Raw genomic sequence first — 16,817 nt, 5'->3', positions numbered from 1 at the left:
GATACAAACTAGATAGCGACTCACGCATTCGACAAAGAAAATATATTTTAGATTCACAAATAAATTATAATATTATACGTCAAATGTCTTATAAGGCTATATTCATTTGATGTTTATAAACGTTCTTGATCATATATCCTAGAAATTGATATAAAAAAAAATGCAATTTACAATGAAATCAAATAAATGAATGTAGATAGAACATTATGGTTAAGTAAGTGAAATAGCATTTTTTCCATTATTGACAGATCTTTATGAGATCACTCTTATCAACTTGTGACAAAATGATAACAGCAAAGTTTTGTGTAAATCGAATATTATTGAAATAAAGGAAACTGTGCTTTTTCAAGTGAAATAATTGAATTTAACAATGGAAATTAATAAAAAGTACACAGTATTAGTAACCGGATTTGGTCCATTTGATAATCATATCGTTAACGCTAGCTGGGAAGCTGCAAAAGAATTAAATAAACTATGCATTAACTCGAAAGAATTGATGGATGTTGAAGTAATCGTAAAAGAGATTCCAGTTTCGTATGAAGATGTAACTAAATATGTACCAAAGTTTTGGCAAGAGTATAAACCTATAGTAAATTTTGATTTGTAATCAAGTTACACCTTACCACTCGAATAGCAACTTTCTATTTTCCCTTTTTTTTGTTAGGTGGTTCTACATTTAGGAGTAAGTCGCCAAGCACGATGTTTAACTATAGAATGTCATGCTCATAGTAATGGTTACTTAAGAAAAGATATATTTAACAAATGTCCAGACGAAAGTAATATTGAATCTGAAATTTTTGAAACTAAAATCAATGCCAAACAAATTTGTAACATAATTAATGAAAGTTCAGACAAAACAAAATGCAATGCTTGTATTTCATACAATGCAGGAAGATATTTATGTGAATACATATTTTATAAATCTCTACAGATTGCACCTAAAAAAACACTATTTGTTCATGTTCCAGATTTCAATCAGTATTCAAGTGTACAAAGTGCAAAAGGTTTATATGAAATTTTATATTATATTATCGAGGATATGAAAAAACAATAGACAATAAGCTTTGTAATATAAAAATTATAATTGTATGTGTGTATCTCCAAAGTATTTAATAAATCACTATTTAAAATACTAAACTTATTCTTAATGTAAAAAAATGATTGTTATTTTATATAAATATATATATATGTCACAGATATGTTGTTACTTCATCTACGATCCTCCATGTTGAAATCTAGTACGTGCTGGTGGTATATTGTATCTAAGCTCTAGAAACTCTGGTTTCCTTATCAATGAAGCTACATGACCCATTTGAATTGTACAGTCAGGATTAAGATTTGGAGGTAATAATGTACACTCTCGTTCTAAAATGCAAGCCACTGCTTCTAGAAGCTCTATAAATCCCATTGATGATGCAGCTTTACGTAATCGATTCACCTCCTGCAGAAAAATATAAAAATATTATGAATAAGAATATTCGCAACAATTTTGTGTTGTCTCTTATTACTTTACCTTATAGAAGTTTTGAGTTTTCTCAGGTAACTTTCTTGCATGCCTTAAAATTTTCTGAATATCTGACTGTAACCCGCCTTGACGAATCCAAGAAGGTCCACTTTGAGTATAACTCCTTTTGTCATTTGGCCTAACTGGAAAACTAACAGCAGTACCTTTAGCTGCATCAATAGGACCTAAATTGCTGAAGTTACCTAACCAAGGCACAACATCTAAACCTGGTTCTAATACTGTTAACATTAAATTTGACTTTTTTTTTGTATCTGCCCATGAATATATAAATCCATACCATTCACTGTTTAACAAACAGAGAGCTACCATATTTTCAACCTATAGAAAATATCTATTCTATAATTTCTATATAATTAAAAAATATTGAATTTGTTGAAATTTTGTTACCTTTAGTGCTCCATGTAATAACACGCAAAAGGATGGTACTTTTCCTTCATCTCCATTCTCATCCGTATCTGAATCTTCTTCTAAAGATATTCCTTGCATGCTTGAACTCTTTTCTGTGGCTAATGGTAACACTAAATGTCTAGATATAGCACTAGGACTACCAACATCTGCTACCGATATAAATCCACAAATTTCTATGGTTTTTGATATCATTAACCCAGATGTTAATTCAAAATCTGTCTTCTTAGTGTATGGCTGAAATGTAACAACTTTGCTTAAAACCTGAAGTAGGTTTTCTTTACATTTTATTATTTACCATAGGTGCTGGTGAAAGAAGAATGCGAGAACCCAAATTTCCACACTTCAAATATCCTTGAAAAGACACATAATTAGCTTCTGATAATTTTTGAAAACAAGTTGTGACCGAATGTTTTGAAAGTGGAGCTTCGGGCACTAATACTATGCTATCACCACCAGCAAGATCAACTAAACGTTGGTACAGTGGTAAACCAGCGTGTAAACCAGCATCTGACAAAAGATTAAAATTACTTAACATATTTAAGACTATTGAAATATTGCATGATCATATTATAACATACCTTGTTGTGATGCAAGGCATATAACGCTTAATTTTCCTGGATAAGGAAAAGGTAGTGGAAATGGATTTACATCTCTTGTTACATTTAAGGAATTCAAAGAATCACCTAAAGACATCGGTCCTACTCCAGGATTACCATCAGTGATTAACACTACTTGACAAGCAGTAGTATTACCCCATTCTGCCATAATAACATTATTAACACCATGAAGAGCAGTTTCAATACAAGTCTTGTCACATTCTTCGATATTTTGTAATTTTGAACGTATGCTATCATAATCACGAGTGAATGGGCAAATAACTTCGTACAATGAGGAAAACACAACCTAAAGTAAAATGAAAACATACAAGTAATACAAGTAATAAGGAACTATTTATTATTGAGAAAGGACTTACTAAAGCCACAAATTCTAATTTTGAGTTTGCTTGCAAATAATGTAATAATGCATTTATGCCATGTACAGCTAAGTTATGTCTTGTTAATTGTTCAATTTGATTATTTTCACCAGATCCGCTTCCTAATATAGGACGCCTCATTGATAAAGACACATCTAGTGCTATAACTGTTGGCATCTTTATATATTACTAAACAAAAGTTTTAATTTCCTTTATATCAACACAATATTTATCCGCATTTCTTTCGATATTTATCAGCTAAAAAATAACGTAATAGTCATTATTCGAAAATTTTAGGTTAGAACTTTCAAACGTTGTCTATATATATGTATGTGTGTACACCGCACACACACGCGCGCGCGCGCGCGTATATTACTTCGTAAATATCGTTTTCCATTCAACAGTATTTTGTTCTGTTTTGTGTTTTTATGTTATTATTTATCTTATCTTATAATCTTTTTGTTCAATCAATTCAACTTTAACCATTTGTCCTACGATAATACTGCATTTTGCGCAATTGTTTTTGTCTTATAACTTATTTTGTCAGATATAAGACAAGCTTCTATCATGATATTTATCTTACAGTAGATGTATGTAATAACAGATTGTACTAGGGATGAGTAGGAAGATCGCCAATGCAATGTTAAAAAAGTCAACCAAAATATGCGCACTAAGAATGAAAACCTCTAGCGGTCACCAGCCGAACTCTACGCATATTTCTTCTCAGGTGCTTGGTAGGAGTCACATGCGTATGCACGGCGAGAGGGGAAGTGCATTCGTACCGTCTACCGAAGAAAAAATGTGCGCACTGTATAGGGTGGGAGTTGCTGCAAAAGTAGACCTGTCAGATTAATCTTCAAAACATCCATTGCCGGGAAAAATTATAAATAGAAATTTTTTAGCATAAACTGATTCGGTACATTATTATCAATGAAATTTATGTGTTTGGGACTCTTGTAAAAAGTTGGGCGCCATTGTTAAAAATGCACATGAAGGTGTGAAAGTGATTTTACCGCACCTAGAAAGAAACATAAACATTGAAAGTAAATTGCATTTTGTTATTGATTACAAACATACTGGGGACAGGAGCAATAATCATAATACCAGAAGCAGCTGCAGCCTCCAACAGCAACCAGCAGCAACGATTTTCATGGAAACACATAATACAATGAAAGTAAAAAATGAGATTACTTATTTTAAGCCACTTATACAGAATGTATTTGGAAAGAGTTTCAATAAGTCAGAATAATTCTGCAACATTTTACAATCTTGTTATTTATTCTTCTCAGTATCGAATCCCACAAAAGCCCACCAAAATTCAAAAAATGAAATCGAAAAATGGCGAAGAACATGCGGAATTTAAAGAGGAAGAAATTTAAGAGGAATTTAAAGATAACACTAAACTCCAAGAATTATCGAAATAGTGTCACCTTCTATAAGATCATATCCTCTTCATTCAAAATCGCTTCATAAAGTTCAAAGTTCTGGTCAAAATCTCGAAAATTCAGTTTCGAAAAATTCCTGGAATATGACGTCATTTTCAAGATGTGGAAATTTCCCCTCTTGTCGTGTATACACAGGTTTCTCCCATCAAAAGTACCAATTGCACTGGAGAGAGAAATGTGCGTATAGTTCAGCCGTTTGACCGCTAGAGGCAACAATTCTTGGAACTCATTTTTGGCTGAATGTTTTCCATGCTCATCGGCGACTATCGTATTGAGTACGATATTTTCGATATTGGTGAATCTCAAATGTGTGCGTCATCAGCTGATTGCGTACTATCAGCTACGTGACCAAAAGAAAAAAATTCATTGTTAGTGCAACGATCTGTTTATTGTATGTGTTTGTAATTGAATCAACGGCTATCCCAAATAGTGTTGTCAATTATACAATATAAATTGAAATGTACAATTTTAATGTCATTGCATATCTAATCAGTAGAAGAGTTTAACATAAAATGCGTTTATATCTTGTTATATACACGATTATTTCTTTATCTTGCTTTCTATCTGTAAAGTCGTGGCATTCTAGAAATAAACAAATATCTCCCGTTATACTTGGTAATTATTTTTCATTATATGAAGTAATTTCGTAATGCATTATTTTGAACATTGAAATTAATATAATTATTGTATTAAAAGTTCCAGGCGATGGTGGCAGTCAAGTGGAAGCAAAAATCAACAAAACCACAGTGGTACATTATTTATGTGAGAAAGTTTCTACTGAATATTTTAATATCTGGTTAAATTTAGAATTACTTGTACCAGTCATCATAGACTGCTGGGTAATTGTTGTCATATTTTATATTTCTTATACTTTTAATAGTATATAACAAATTATTTATTTATTATGTCTACTGCATCCTAGATTGACAATATGAAATTAACTTATGACAATATTACAAGAACAACAAGAAATCAAGATGGTGTTGATATACGTATACCAGGTTGGGGTGATCCATTTGTTGTTGAATATTTAGATCCAAGTAAAGCTTCTCCTGGAGCATACTTTAAAGACATTGGTAACATGCTAGTGAATCAACTTGGATACGTCAGAAATCATTCTTTACGTGGTGCACCTTATGATTTTAGAAAAGCACCTAGTATGTATAATTCATTATTAAAATATATATTACATAATTGTGCTTACATGATATCATTATATTTTAATTTTACCATGATTCAAAGAGAAAATCACTTTTTTAGATGAAAATGAAATGTTTTTCAATAGATTGAAAGATTTGGTTGAAGAAACATATAACAATAATAATCAAGTCCCTGTAACATTACTAGCACACAGTATGGGTGGACCAATGTCACTTATATTCTTACAACGTCAATCTCAGAAGTGGAAAGATAAATACATCAATTGTCTGATTACTCTTTCAGCTGTTTGGGGTGGCAGTGTTAAAGCACTTAAAGTCTTTGCAGTTGGTATGAAGTACGCATAATATGTATGCATGTTATATATATAAACAATTATACTTTTATTAATTCCCTCTTGTAGGAGATGATTTAGGCGCATACCTTTTACGCCAAAGTATTCTGAAAGATGAACAGATAACTAGTCCTAGCTTAGGATGGTTATTACCATCAAGATTATTCTGGAAAGACACAGAAATATTGGTACAGTCAGAACAAAAGAACTACACATTACTCACATTACAAGATTATCTGATGTAAGATATACTATATACGATAATTAATGAATTATGTAATTATTAGTATTAATAATATTTCAATAGTTTTCTTATGTTATTAAAAATGATATTTATTAAATCTTGTAGAGATATAAATGTTCCAAATGGTTGGGAATTTAGGAAAGATAATGAAAAATATCAATTAGATTTTACTGCTCCAGAGGTTGAGGTTCATTGTTTATATGGAAGTGGCATAGATACAGTAGAAAAGTATGTTAATTCTATCCTTATCATCAGTTTAATAGCAATTTACAAGCTCCCTCACATGTTTACATATAACTTATTCCTAGGTTATATTATAAGCCTGGTATATCAATAGAAGGAACTCCTCAGTTAATTCCTGGTGATGGTGATGGTACTGTAAATTTAAGAAGTTTAGAGGGTTGTAAGTATTGGCAGGGTAAGCAAAAACGGAAAGTTTATTCTCAAGTCTTCCCTGGTGTAAATCACATGGAAATTCTTAACAATAGTTCTGTATTAAATTATATCAAAATTCTTTTAAAAGTATGATATTATTCAAGGAATTGTGTCTTTAAATATAATTTACAGTGTAATTGCCAAATCAAATAATTAGAAGATGTAATAAATTGTAGAAATACGATAATGATCACGATAAGAAATTACAATTAGAAATAATACTCTTTTGATTATGTGTACATATATACAACTATTAGTATATTTTCCATTAAGTAAATATTAATATTAGAAAAATATAATAACACTCCAGCTTTGTACTCTTGTTTATCTATGGCTAAACAGTTACAAAGATATATTATAGCTTTTATTTATTTTATACTTTTAGACATTGATATTACTTTTGAAATTTTATTCTTCATTATAATATCTATGTAATATATTAAAAATCTATTAGCACATTTTTCCTATCTTAATATCTCAGGTACAAATTCATTTAGAACATACATTATATGATTTTTCTATTTATAATATAACTTAATTTGTTTACATTTAAATCTTAACAAAGCCTTTGAAAGTACAAATTGTTTACAGCAATATATATTTCTTGTAATAAGTCTCAGATAAAAATCACACACGACAAAGAGAAATGTAACTGAAAATGTATAAACGGAAATAAAAAAAATTATAAAATTATATTTTTTTATTAGTAACCATTAATTTGTTGTTATACTAAGTTAATTCTTATTTGCAAATTTGAATATATACATACTTGCATCACAGATCGTAAAAATACGATAATAATCTAAACAACAAATATATCTTTCACGTTTAAAAATTCTTTTTTAATGTTTCAAAATATACATATTACAGATATATTTTTTTGCAAGCACATGTATGCTTTGTCTCTGCCCTTCCTTTCAATCTCAAAGATCTGTTTACATTTCTGACACTGTAAATATATGTGCACAAAATGTTCATATCGATTTCAAAGAACACAGCATAAAGGCAGCACAGGAATGCTCAATATGTTCCTTATAACACATTCAGAAACAAATTCGTTTAATCACTGATTAATAAGATTACCAACGGTCCTTATCACGTGTATTTTATAATAGTACATCATTATTTCATTATGTTTGTGTGCCCAACAATTTGTTTTATTTACCAAACCAATGGCATATAAATAAAATGGAATTTTGTTTCAAGGACACAGAAATGAATCTATTATCTAAATAGATTATGTTCATTTAATGTCAGTTAAGACCAGATGAAGATCTTAAAAAGGCATACAATCCCAGAGCCAAAATAGTTACTACCGTGATCGTTTTGTAACTTCTGATACGATACGGTATTCTTGGCGCTGATTTTACAATTCTGAGTTGACGTTGCTTTTCTCTTTCTTGACGACTTGCTTCTGCCTTTGCTTTCCATTCTTGTTCTTTACATTTTCGTTTTCGATCGAATTCTCTAACATCGTTACTTATAGATTCAGGTGGATATTCACGATATAAATTTTTTGCTTCAACTAGAAGCGTTTCAAAAGGTAGATCGTCCGGTAACTATAAATAAAGATAATTCTTATGTAAAATAAACAGACTTTAGTGCATTTTTACTTTATTAAACATTACTCACAGTACATAAAACTTTATGCGTGTGACCCATATCAGGCGTAGTATTAAAAATTTCTGTTGCTCTATGTGCTACGATCACAGTACTTAGATAAAGAGGCATCAGTGGGGGACTGCCAAGAAAGTAATCAAATAATCTGTGTAACAGTTTTCTATTTTCCGCATACTTGTGCGCATACCATGTTGTATATTCAGCCAATGCAAAATGCGGAAATAATTCTACACTATAACATAAAATAGATTCAATTTAAAATTCTGTACAAATATCATGTAAAATTTGTATTTATCAAATATATATAATATATGTTTATATTATACAAACTTTTCCAAGTGTTCTAATAAAGTGGGATGCACTCTCTCCAAGAGTGCAAATATGTAAAATAATTCTTGATTCACTTTTTCCATTGTTTTCTCCATAAATCTTTCAAGGAATTCTAAAGAAATGCTTTCAAGTACACGCAAACCTTTTTCTAAGCCCATGACAAGAAGTACAGTTGCTGCTATATCATTATATCCCTGGTAATAACTAAGTACGTATTATTTTATTTTGTATTATCAACATACATATGTCTATAGCAAGCTTTCCCACAATTATAACAATATGGAAATGTTGCATGTGATGTGTAAATGTATATATAATACTAACTTCAACATAGAATGTTTGTGAAGAACCCAACACATTAATTGTGTTAACTGTTCGTGAAAATGATCAATCTCATGTTGTGTAGCATTTTGCGAAATATGGCTGCCACTGCGTGCTACATCCTTTAATATTTGTTGGTAGACCTCATTTGGTATATGACTATGTATAGTTTCTAGTCCAGTTACAGAAAAAGTGGTTTCTTCCGAGAGCCGCAATAGTGTTGGCCACAAAGCTCTTCGTATATCATCTATAGATCATCTTTATGACTACAAGATTTAATTACATGATATAAAATTATTTTCAATAAGGAACCTATATATAAGTGTATGTTTTACTATCTTAAATAAGTTTGTACAATACAATTTTCATTTAGCAAAGGTATAACAACAAATTACATTGTATTATTCATGTAGAGGTTTCTTATTGATAATAATGCATGATCATGTCAATAAAATACCATTAACTAAACCCTCACTGCTGCAACCCAGTAGCTTCAGTTCTCCTAATGTTAGGTTCGGATTGGCGACGCTTCCTCGAATAACACTTATCTTCATCCGTTCTCTATTCGTCAATGGCTCTGTATCACCAAAATTATGTTCTAATAAACTGTTATCGTTCTCGTGATTTAACGCTCCGTTTTGTTTACCTGACAAACTAAAATCTGCGATGTCAGGTATTTGCGGCATAATATTATCGCACCATGCCTTCGTAGAATCGGACATTCTTACAAGAGGTACATCACTTTTCGTATCAGAAGTTTCTTCTTTTGATACAAAATTTACTGTTTCAATTACATTCCTTCGCCTAACTTTTAGGTTAGGCTTTTCAATAGGATCTGACATCTCCGTAATTGTTTCTGGGACATTGGAATCCAACGATATTTCGTCCTCCTCGGGCTCCATGTTATTCGACATAAATTCATACCAAAAATTTTTCAAAATGATGTGCCATTATACGAAAAATTTACAGAGATCTCCCGGAACTTCTGACAGAACAATGACAATCTGTCAAGAATGACACGCATTGATCACCGTCACTCACTTTTAAGAGAAGTTGCTTATTAATTGAAATTGAGCAGACGCTGACGTGGCTCATCATTTCTCTTGCTTTTATGTTACCACAGATAAGGTATAAAATAGATATATTACATGGCTTGAGTTCTCATAAAATCCTTTTAACATTTTAATGTTGTACTTTTAATTTCTAACATAACTGATCTAGTATAAAGTAAGATTACGTATATATAACATATATGTGTAATCCTTGCCTATGACTAGCGTTACCAGATATGTACTCTATGAATACAAGATTCCATGAAACGATTTGATCTTGGACATATCATGGCTTTAGTATGTAGCGCCACTATCGTTCGACCAGTGTACTTCACTTCCCTGTATTTCCCTTCGCCCTCATTTCACTAATAGATACGATGTGATATAACTGTATAAGTACATATTCTTTATCCATAATAATAAACAAAACGAGAGAAATGTTAGAAATATTTTAAATTCACTATTCCCTTTCTGTGAACTTCATTAATCATTACTTCATATTACCTCATATTACATTTATATACGTATTTCAGTAACACTATTTTCATTTGCTGTAGTTAACCTTTTTGAATTTCAAGCAATTTGTATTACTATTTTGCTATTCGTATATCGTATTACATACATAATATAACAATATATTTTTGTATTACATTATTAGTTTAGTCTCTTATAAACTCCACTTTTTGAACTTTGCGCCATTTTCCCTTAATACATCAGTCGAACGATAGCGGCGCTGGCATATATAGTCTCTTTTAATTTGCTTCAACTGCGGTATAGCTGGTTTATGGTAATCTCATATCTCGTATAAACAGTATATATTATACTAGACTATACATATCAGTGGGCAGAGGGCATATAAACAGGTCTCAATAATCATATACCGAAAGCATAGAAGAAACCGTCTGAAAATTCAATATAAAAAAAGTAACAAACAATGCAAGAAGGTTCTCGTTCTGCGCATGTATGACATGCTATGAATGACTTAGACAAAAACAAACATTTGACTCATAAAATTATCCTATAATCCTATCCATGCCATTCTTTCTATCCCATTCTTATCCTACCCTGATGGAAAGAATCCACCATCTTCTCGTGGGTCCTACCATACAATGACATTTCTTTACAAATAAGCATAAAATGAGGGAACTTGTAGAAATTTGATTATTGTAAAAGTATTGTTATTGGCCAAGGGTGGATTAGCCAAATTCTGTTGCAGGTATAAATAACGGTATTGACCCTGTAGTAAAATCTTTTGTAGATTTCACTGAAACAATAAATTTAATATCTGTTCGGTTCGGTCAGCCGACCATAAAGCGGACCACGCGGTCCATCTACCTTACACAAGATTTAGCTATTGTAAGCTATTGTATAGAGAAAACTTCAAGAAATATGACAATAACCTTTCGGAATTTTTAAAAACGCAACCTTGAAGTGGAATTTGCAAAATAAAAATTTGTTCATCATTTTTCAACACAATAAACATTTATTCAGAAAAAGCTATTTTTCCGATTTAAACGAAAGTTTACTCAATAGGATAAATAATTTCCGAGATATAAATTAGAACGTACAACACATTTTTCCAAAAATGAACAAAAATCACAAAATCCAAAGGCTTATATTTCCCAAAAAGTTTCGAAAGGAGTAAAATGATGACTTAAACCCCCCCTAATTTCATGTAAACAACATCATATCCCATTTTGTATAAAATTGCAGGCATCAAAGGAAGAAGTGATCGGTTTAAAGTAGACACCGTTATTATCCTTTCATTTATCTACAATACAAATAACATGTCACTAGTTACTAACTGTACTACTTTCCCCCACTACCTTCAAACCTTTCCCTTTATTCCCTCCACCTGGTAACAACAACACGCTGGCCGTTAACTGTAACGCCATAAGCTACAGCTGCTACAAGCTATAAATGCACTGTGCGCACGTTGACTTCAGTCATTTTGCCTGGAGATCTCCGGTTCAACGCACGCGGGAGTGGGAAAGACGCGCGATTTTTAACATCAGTGTTACAAAAGCGTGATATATCATCTCGTCATATGGTAGTTGTAATATTAATTAAAGTACAAATAATCTTCTACGACAAGAAAGGACACCAATTCACACAAATAATCGTCGATTAAGAAAAAAAGCAATGGCAGATTCTATGATTGGTAACTGTGATACAAAACCGGCAGATGTACCCTTACCAGATGATGGACTTTCAGCAGCACAATTATTCGCACTTGGCGATGGTCTCACCTATAATGATTTTATTCTTTTACCCGGTTATATCGATTTTACTGCCAATGAGGTTGATTTACTATCGCCATTGACAAAGAAGATTATGATTAAAGCACCACTAGTATCATCTCCCATGGATACAGTTACAGAATCCGACATGGCTATTGCCATGGCCCTATGTGGAGGAATTGGCATAATACATCATAATTGTACGCCTGAATATCAAGCCAATGAAGTATATAAGGTATACATATACTTTTTAATTTAAACATTTTCGTTTGTCTAGTACAACCGCGAAATTTTTATCGTAACTCACGACTTCCCTCACAGACACATTTGCCATTCATATAAATGGAATGCAGGTTTCATCTCGTCTATCTGTATCTATGATCTTTTTCGAATTCGATTCGATTTTCGATTTTCGATTCGAATAATAACATTATTAGTTTTCAATGACAACATATAAATCGACGGTAAATATTTTCCAATCTAACTCCGATTTAAGAGACATAAAATTATTGACATCTTTTTTTGTCATTGAATAGTTTTCGATGCGTAAAATCCAAAAATGTAAGTTTTAACTTTAAAAGTCTAACGGTTCGAAAGTTATGCGTTTGTAAAGTTGAATGTTTTAAATAAAAAGAACAATTTTATGACCCTTGAACTGAAGTTCAGCTATTCCAGTTTTACACCAATGTGTCTAAACCTTTTTTTCAATTTTTATGATTTTAGGTCAAGAAATATAAACATGGTTTCATTAGGGATCCAGTAGTTTTATCACCCAATCACACAGTCGAAGATGTCCTAAATGTGAAAGCCAAATATGGTTTTTCTGGTGTCCCTATTACAAATACAGGAAAAGTTGGAGGTAAACTATTGGGCATTGTAACATCTAGAGATATTGATTTTTTGAAAAACACAACAGATCAACAATGCATAAAATTGGAATCAATAATGACAAAATTAGAGAATCTGATCACTGCAACTGCTGGTGTAACATTACAAGAGGCAAATGTAATTCTTGAGAAGTCTAGAAAAGGAAAACTCCCAATTGTCAATGAGGAAGGGGAATTAGTATCTTTAATGGCAAGAACTGACTTGAAAAAAAATCGTAGTTATCCAAATGCTAGTAAAGATGAGAATAAACAATTGTTGGTTGGTGCTGCTATTGGTACACGCAATGCTGATAAACAAAGACTGCAACATCTTACTACAGCTGGTGTTGATGTCATTGTTTTGGATTCTTCTCAAGGCAATTCTAAATATCAAATTGATATGATTAAGTACATTAAATCAGAATATCCAGAATTGCAGGTAATTGCAGGCAATGTTGTAACAACTTTGCAAGCTAAAAATCTTATAGAAGCTGGAGCTGATGCTTTAAGGGTTGGGATGGGTTGTGGATCTATTTGTATTACTCAAGAAGTTATGGCTGTGGGAAGACCTCAAGCAACTGCTGTATATAAAGTTGCAGAATATGCAAGGAAATTTGGTGTACCTATTATAGCTGATGGTGGTATTCAATCTATTGGGCACATTATTAAAAGCTTAAGTTTGGGTGCCAGCACAGTTATGATGGGATCTTTATTAGCTGGTACCTCAGAGGCACCTGGTGAATATTTCTTTAGTGATGGTGTACGTCTAAAGAAATATAGAGGTATGGGCTCCTTAGAAGCTATGAATAGAAAAGATGCACAAGGTTCAGTAATGGATAGGTACTTTCACAATGAGGCGGACAAGTTGAAAATAGCTCAAGGTGTTAGTGGCTCAATAGTTGACAGAGGAACTGTTTTAAAGTTTTTACCCTATCTAATATGTGGCATTAAACATGGATGCCAAGATATCGGTGCAAAGTCTATATCTACCTTAAGATCTATGATGTATAGTGGAGAATTAAAGTTCGAAAGAAGAACACATTCTGCTCAACAAGAAGGAAATGTTCATAGCCTTTTCTCATATGAAAAGAGACTTTTTTAAATAGATGAATATTAAATGAGCACCTTACAAAAAGAGGAGTACCTGCATTTAATTGGATATAACTTGTCAATTTTAACAAATTATATCCTGAATTATATGAACTCATATATTTGCTTGTACCTAAACATAACTATACAAAGATATATGAAACAAATTGTTTTTTAATGATAGACAAGTGAAATTTATTTCACTATCATTTTATATATAATGAAAATAATTTAAGAACCTTTTTTTATAATGTACTTATGAGATACAAATATGTATCTAATACATATACATGTGTAAGAAAAATTGAACGATACATGGGAAGAAGAAAGTTACTGATAATTAATTTTTTTAAAATCCTATAAATATAGTAATTTACATGATAAATTTTCTCACATTTCTGTGATAACTCAATTTATTACTATGTGTATATACGTACGTGCCATCCTTTAAGTAGATTAATCTGTCTAATTTACATTACAGATATGACTGAATTATTAAACAAGTTATAACTATACATTGTTGTAATATTTTTTTCTTGCTGCATTCTTTGTTTACTACATCCTGTGCACTTGATTTAAATCATTAAAATGTACACTGTTTGGGATTCTTATGAAATCACATTAATATTTTAATAAAAAAAATTAAGAAAGTATCTGAAAAGTACATAATATCCTTAAAAATCTACAATGCAGCAAGAAAAAGATTCAAGATTTAAATGCCAAACTATGGGGATACTATTTGAAAGTAATTTAATTGGCTTAATTGTTTATTAGCTGATTATTCATTTCTATCGTAACGCGATAGAAAAGAATCCATTACATTACAATGTTATACTTTATCAGGTATTTTAATATAATTTATCAAAATATATTTTTATGACTCTGATTTAATATAAGCTATCTCTCAAAAGGAAAGACCTAAATCCAAGTACTTAAGTTAATTGTAAGATAATTTTATAATTCAAAATATACGAATTAAAGACATACAATATAAACTATTTTATTATTATTAGCTGCAAATTTTACACAGGTTGTTATAACAAAATTGTATATTTGAAATAAAGCCGCAACTAATGTTAAATGTATCTCGTGTAAGTTATTATCATATAATCTAAATAAATATTTCTATCGAATAAAATAGATCATTAAGTACGTATCGCACTCTTTTTATATATAATTCAAAATTTATTCTGCGAATGAAACAAAAACAAAAGCTCGAAAAAGTGTGAAATTTGAAACAATGGTTTCATGTAACGTAAAATGTTTTACACAGAATTTCGAATTACTTACTTAGATGTATCATTATTACCATTAGAAACACAAGAAAATGTAGATATTAAATTTTGTTTTAAATTACTTTCGAGATCGCGATAAATAGATTTTTTTGTATTATTTTATAGATAATTGTTACTGCGGAAAAGGAATCGGATCAAAAGATAGAGGAATTTAAATTTAATACTATAATTCAGTCATTAATTGACAATTTGAAGTATTCCAACATATGTACTTGATAATTTGAATACGTAGTTTGGCAAATGTCTGACTGGCGCGTTGTCGAATCGAATACCCTTATAGAACTCTTCACTTTCTATCCCATTTACAATTGTATGTCGATGGCCCGCCCCGTACTATATAATTTCATATCATTATTAATGTTGTAACTTGTAACAGATTTTTCTGTGGTTGTAATTTTATTTTATGCTCAATACCGATTTACATTGCAAGTGACACAAAGTGCTCATCTACATGAAATATACGATAAAAATTTTCATTGAACGATAGATCTGTATTATATATGGTTTGTGACATAACCTAACGATCATTTACGTCATTTCGACTGTTGTATTAGAGTAATAAGAATAGTATATAAAGAGTGCTGCTGTTTGCGGTCGATAATAAGAGGAGCTTGTAAAATTAATAATTTTGTTCAAAAAAAAAGTTATCGAAGTCAAGATAATGGCTTTTATATATAACCTTTTTAAAAGATCTTCTACATTCACATTGAGCATTCTAGCAGCCACCTTTTTCTTCGAACGGGGATTTGATATGATTGGTGATACAATATTCGACAGGCTGAATGAGGGGGTATGTATAAATATACAAATACAAGTAAGAAATATTGTATACTTTAAAAATATATTGATTTTTTTGTATAACAAATTGATTAAAATAGTACTAGTTCGATCTAGTTATTTCTCATTGTATAATAAATCTCATGCTCAATCCCATTTAATTTTATGTTTTTGATAAAGCATTCAATAATATATCGTATGCTATTGTAAATTGTATGAATAAAGCTATGTAAAGTAATATAAATCAATATTTCATTTACATAAGTTGAATGCAATTTTAGTAATCCTATAAAAAGCATTACATAACAGGTATATTAGACTTAAAATAAAAAAAAAAGAAAAGAAAATAAGAGTCAAACAACATGATCTATAATTTTTGTTTCAGAAACTGTGGAAACATATTAAACGACAATATGAAGAACAGTAATGAAAAGTGTTAATTATGTTATGTTAGATGTGTATGTTTGTGTATATCATATAGGTATGCTATTGTATAAATAAAGAGCAATTCGAATAAAATATATTAATTTATATTGCTTATAGAAACGATATTTCCTATACCACGGTAGTGTAAGTTTGCATGTTAAAAAATGTGAGCGTAACGAAAACGAAACACCTGTACCCAAAACTTTGAGCGTCGATGAGAGACAGGGGAGAGGGGGATACCGATTACCCCACTCCTTACGAAACAAATCATCACTGACC

At 30.9% G+C, this 16,817-nt stretch overlaps 6 protein-coding genes across 10 annotated transcripts; 4 read left to right on the top strand and 2 right to left on the bottom strand.

Annotated features, from left to right (window-relative positions):
• Window positions 1-2: 2 nt before the first annotated feature.
• On the top strand, window positions 3-1,197 carry LOC126869620 (pyroglutamyl-peptidase 1). The gene is made up of 2 exons (XM_050626439.1): window positions 3-589; window positions 665-1,197. Exons 1-2 carry the CDS (start codon window positions 371-373, stop codon window positions 1,052-1,054), a joined length of 609 nt encoding a protein of 202 aa, XP_050482396.1. The 5' UTR covers window positions 3-370; the 3' UTR covers window positions 1,055-1,197.
• LOC126869594 (integrator complex subunit 14) lies at window positions 1,063-4,166 on the bottom strand. Of its 2 annotated transcripts, XM_050626385.1 has the most exons (7): window positions 3,283-4,166; window positions 2,907-3,164; window positions 2,512-2,836; window positions 2,229-2,440; window positions 1,913-2,167; window positions 1,514-1,843; window positions 1,063-1,441 (listed from the first exon to the last, which is right to left on the bottom strand). In XM_050626385.1, the coding sequence occupies exons 2-7, from the start codon at window positions 3,081-3,083 to the stop codon at window positions 1,214-1,216; spliced, it is 1,527 nt and encodes a 508-aa protein (XP_050482342.1). In that variant the 5' UTR covers window positions 3,084-3,164; window positions 3,283-4,166; the 3' UTR covers window positions 1,063-1,213. The 2 variants fall into 2 exon arrangements, with proteins under 2 accessions (XP_050482342.1, XP_050482341.1); XM_050626384.1 differs by having other exon boundaries at window positions 2,907-4,166.
• A 69-nt stretch (window positions 4,167-4,235) lies between these two features.
• Window positions 4,236-7,215, top strand: LOC126869606 (phospholipase A2 group XV-like). The gene is made up of 7 exons (XM_050626402.1): window positions 4,236-4,966; window positions 5,048-5,190; window positions 5,274-5,508; window positions 5,612-5,839; window positions 5,913-6,084; window positions 6,193-6,315; window positions 6,396-7,215. Exons 1-7 carry the CDS (start codon window positions 4,864-4,866, stop codon window positions 6,613-6,615), a joined length of 1,224 nt encoding a protein of 407 aa, XP_050482359.1. The 5' UTR covers window positions 4,236-4,863; the 3' UTR covers window positions 6,616-7,215.
• Window positions 7,216-7,338: 123 nt separating this feature from the next.
• On the bottom strand, window positions 7,339-10,059 carry LOC126869600 (TBC1 domain family member 20). Of its 2 annotated transcripts, XM_050626396.1 has the most exons (6): window positions 9,440-10,059; window positions 9,251-9,370; window positions 8,797-9,040; window positions 8,473-8,676; window positions 8,155-8,374; window positions 7,339-8,081 (listed from the first exon to the last, which is right to left on the bottom strand). In XM_050626396.1, the coding sequence occupies exons 1-6, from the start codon at window positions 9,705-9,707 to the stop codon at window positions 7,776-7,778; spliced, it is 1,362 nt and encodes a 453-aa protein (XP_050482353.1). In that variant the 5' UTR covers window positions 9,708-10,059; the 3' UTR covers window positions 7,339-7,775. The 2 variants fall into 2 exon arrangements, with proteins under 2 accessions (XP_050482353.1, XP_050482352.1); XM_050626395.1 differs by having other exon boundaries at window positions 9,251-10,059.
• A 196-nt stretch (window positions 10,060-10,255) lies between these two features.
• LOC126869592 (inosine-5'-monophosphate dehydrogenase 1b-like) lies at window positions 10,256-15,514 on the top strand. Of its 3 annotated transcripts, none has more exons than XM_050626381.1 (3): window positions 10,256-12,320; window positions 12,809-12,944; window positions 13,002-15,514. In XM_050626381.1, the coding sequence occupies exons 1-3, from the start codon at window positions 11,988-11,990 to the stop codon at window positions 14,051-14,053; spliced, it is 1,521 nt and encodes a 506-aa protein (XP_050482338.1). In that variant the 5' UTR covers window positions 10,256-11,987; the 3' UTR covers window positions 14,054-15,514. The 3 variants fall into 3 exon arrangements, with proteins under 3 accessions (XP_050482338.1, XP_050482337.1, XP_050482339.1); XM_050626382.1 differs by adding an exon at window positions 12,407-12,549 and having other exon boundaries at window positions 12,173-12,320; window positions 12,809-15,514; XM_050626380.1 differs by having other exon boundaries at window positions 12,809-15,514.
• A 329-nt stretch (window positions 15,515-15,843) lies between these two features.
• LOC126869625 (cytochrome b-c1 complex subunit 9) lies at window positions 15,844-16,643 on the top strand. Its single transcript, XM_050626446.1, has 2 exons — window positions 15,844-16,125; window positions 16,498-16,643. Exons 1-2 carry the CDS (start codon window positions 15,997-15,999, stop codon window positions 16,537-16,539), a joined length of 171 nt encoding a protein of 56 aa, XP_050482403.1. The 5' UTR covers window positions 15,844-15,996; the 3' UTR covers window positions 16,540-16,643.
• The last annotated feature ends 174 nt before the right edge of the window (window positions 16,644-16,817 follow it).

This window comes from Bombus huntii, chromosome 9 (genome assembly GCF_024542735.1).
Source record: "Bombus huntii isolate Logan2020A chromosome 9, iyBomHunt1.1, whole genome shotgun sequence".
In the NCBI taxonomy this organism is placed as follows: Eukaryota; Metazoa; Arthropoda; class Insecta; order Hymenoptera; family Apidae; genus Bombus; species Bombus huntii.
Note: the sequence above shows the minus strand (reverse complement) of the source record. Positions and strands in the feature narration are given on the sequence as shown.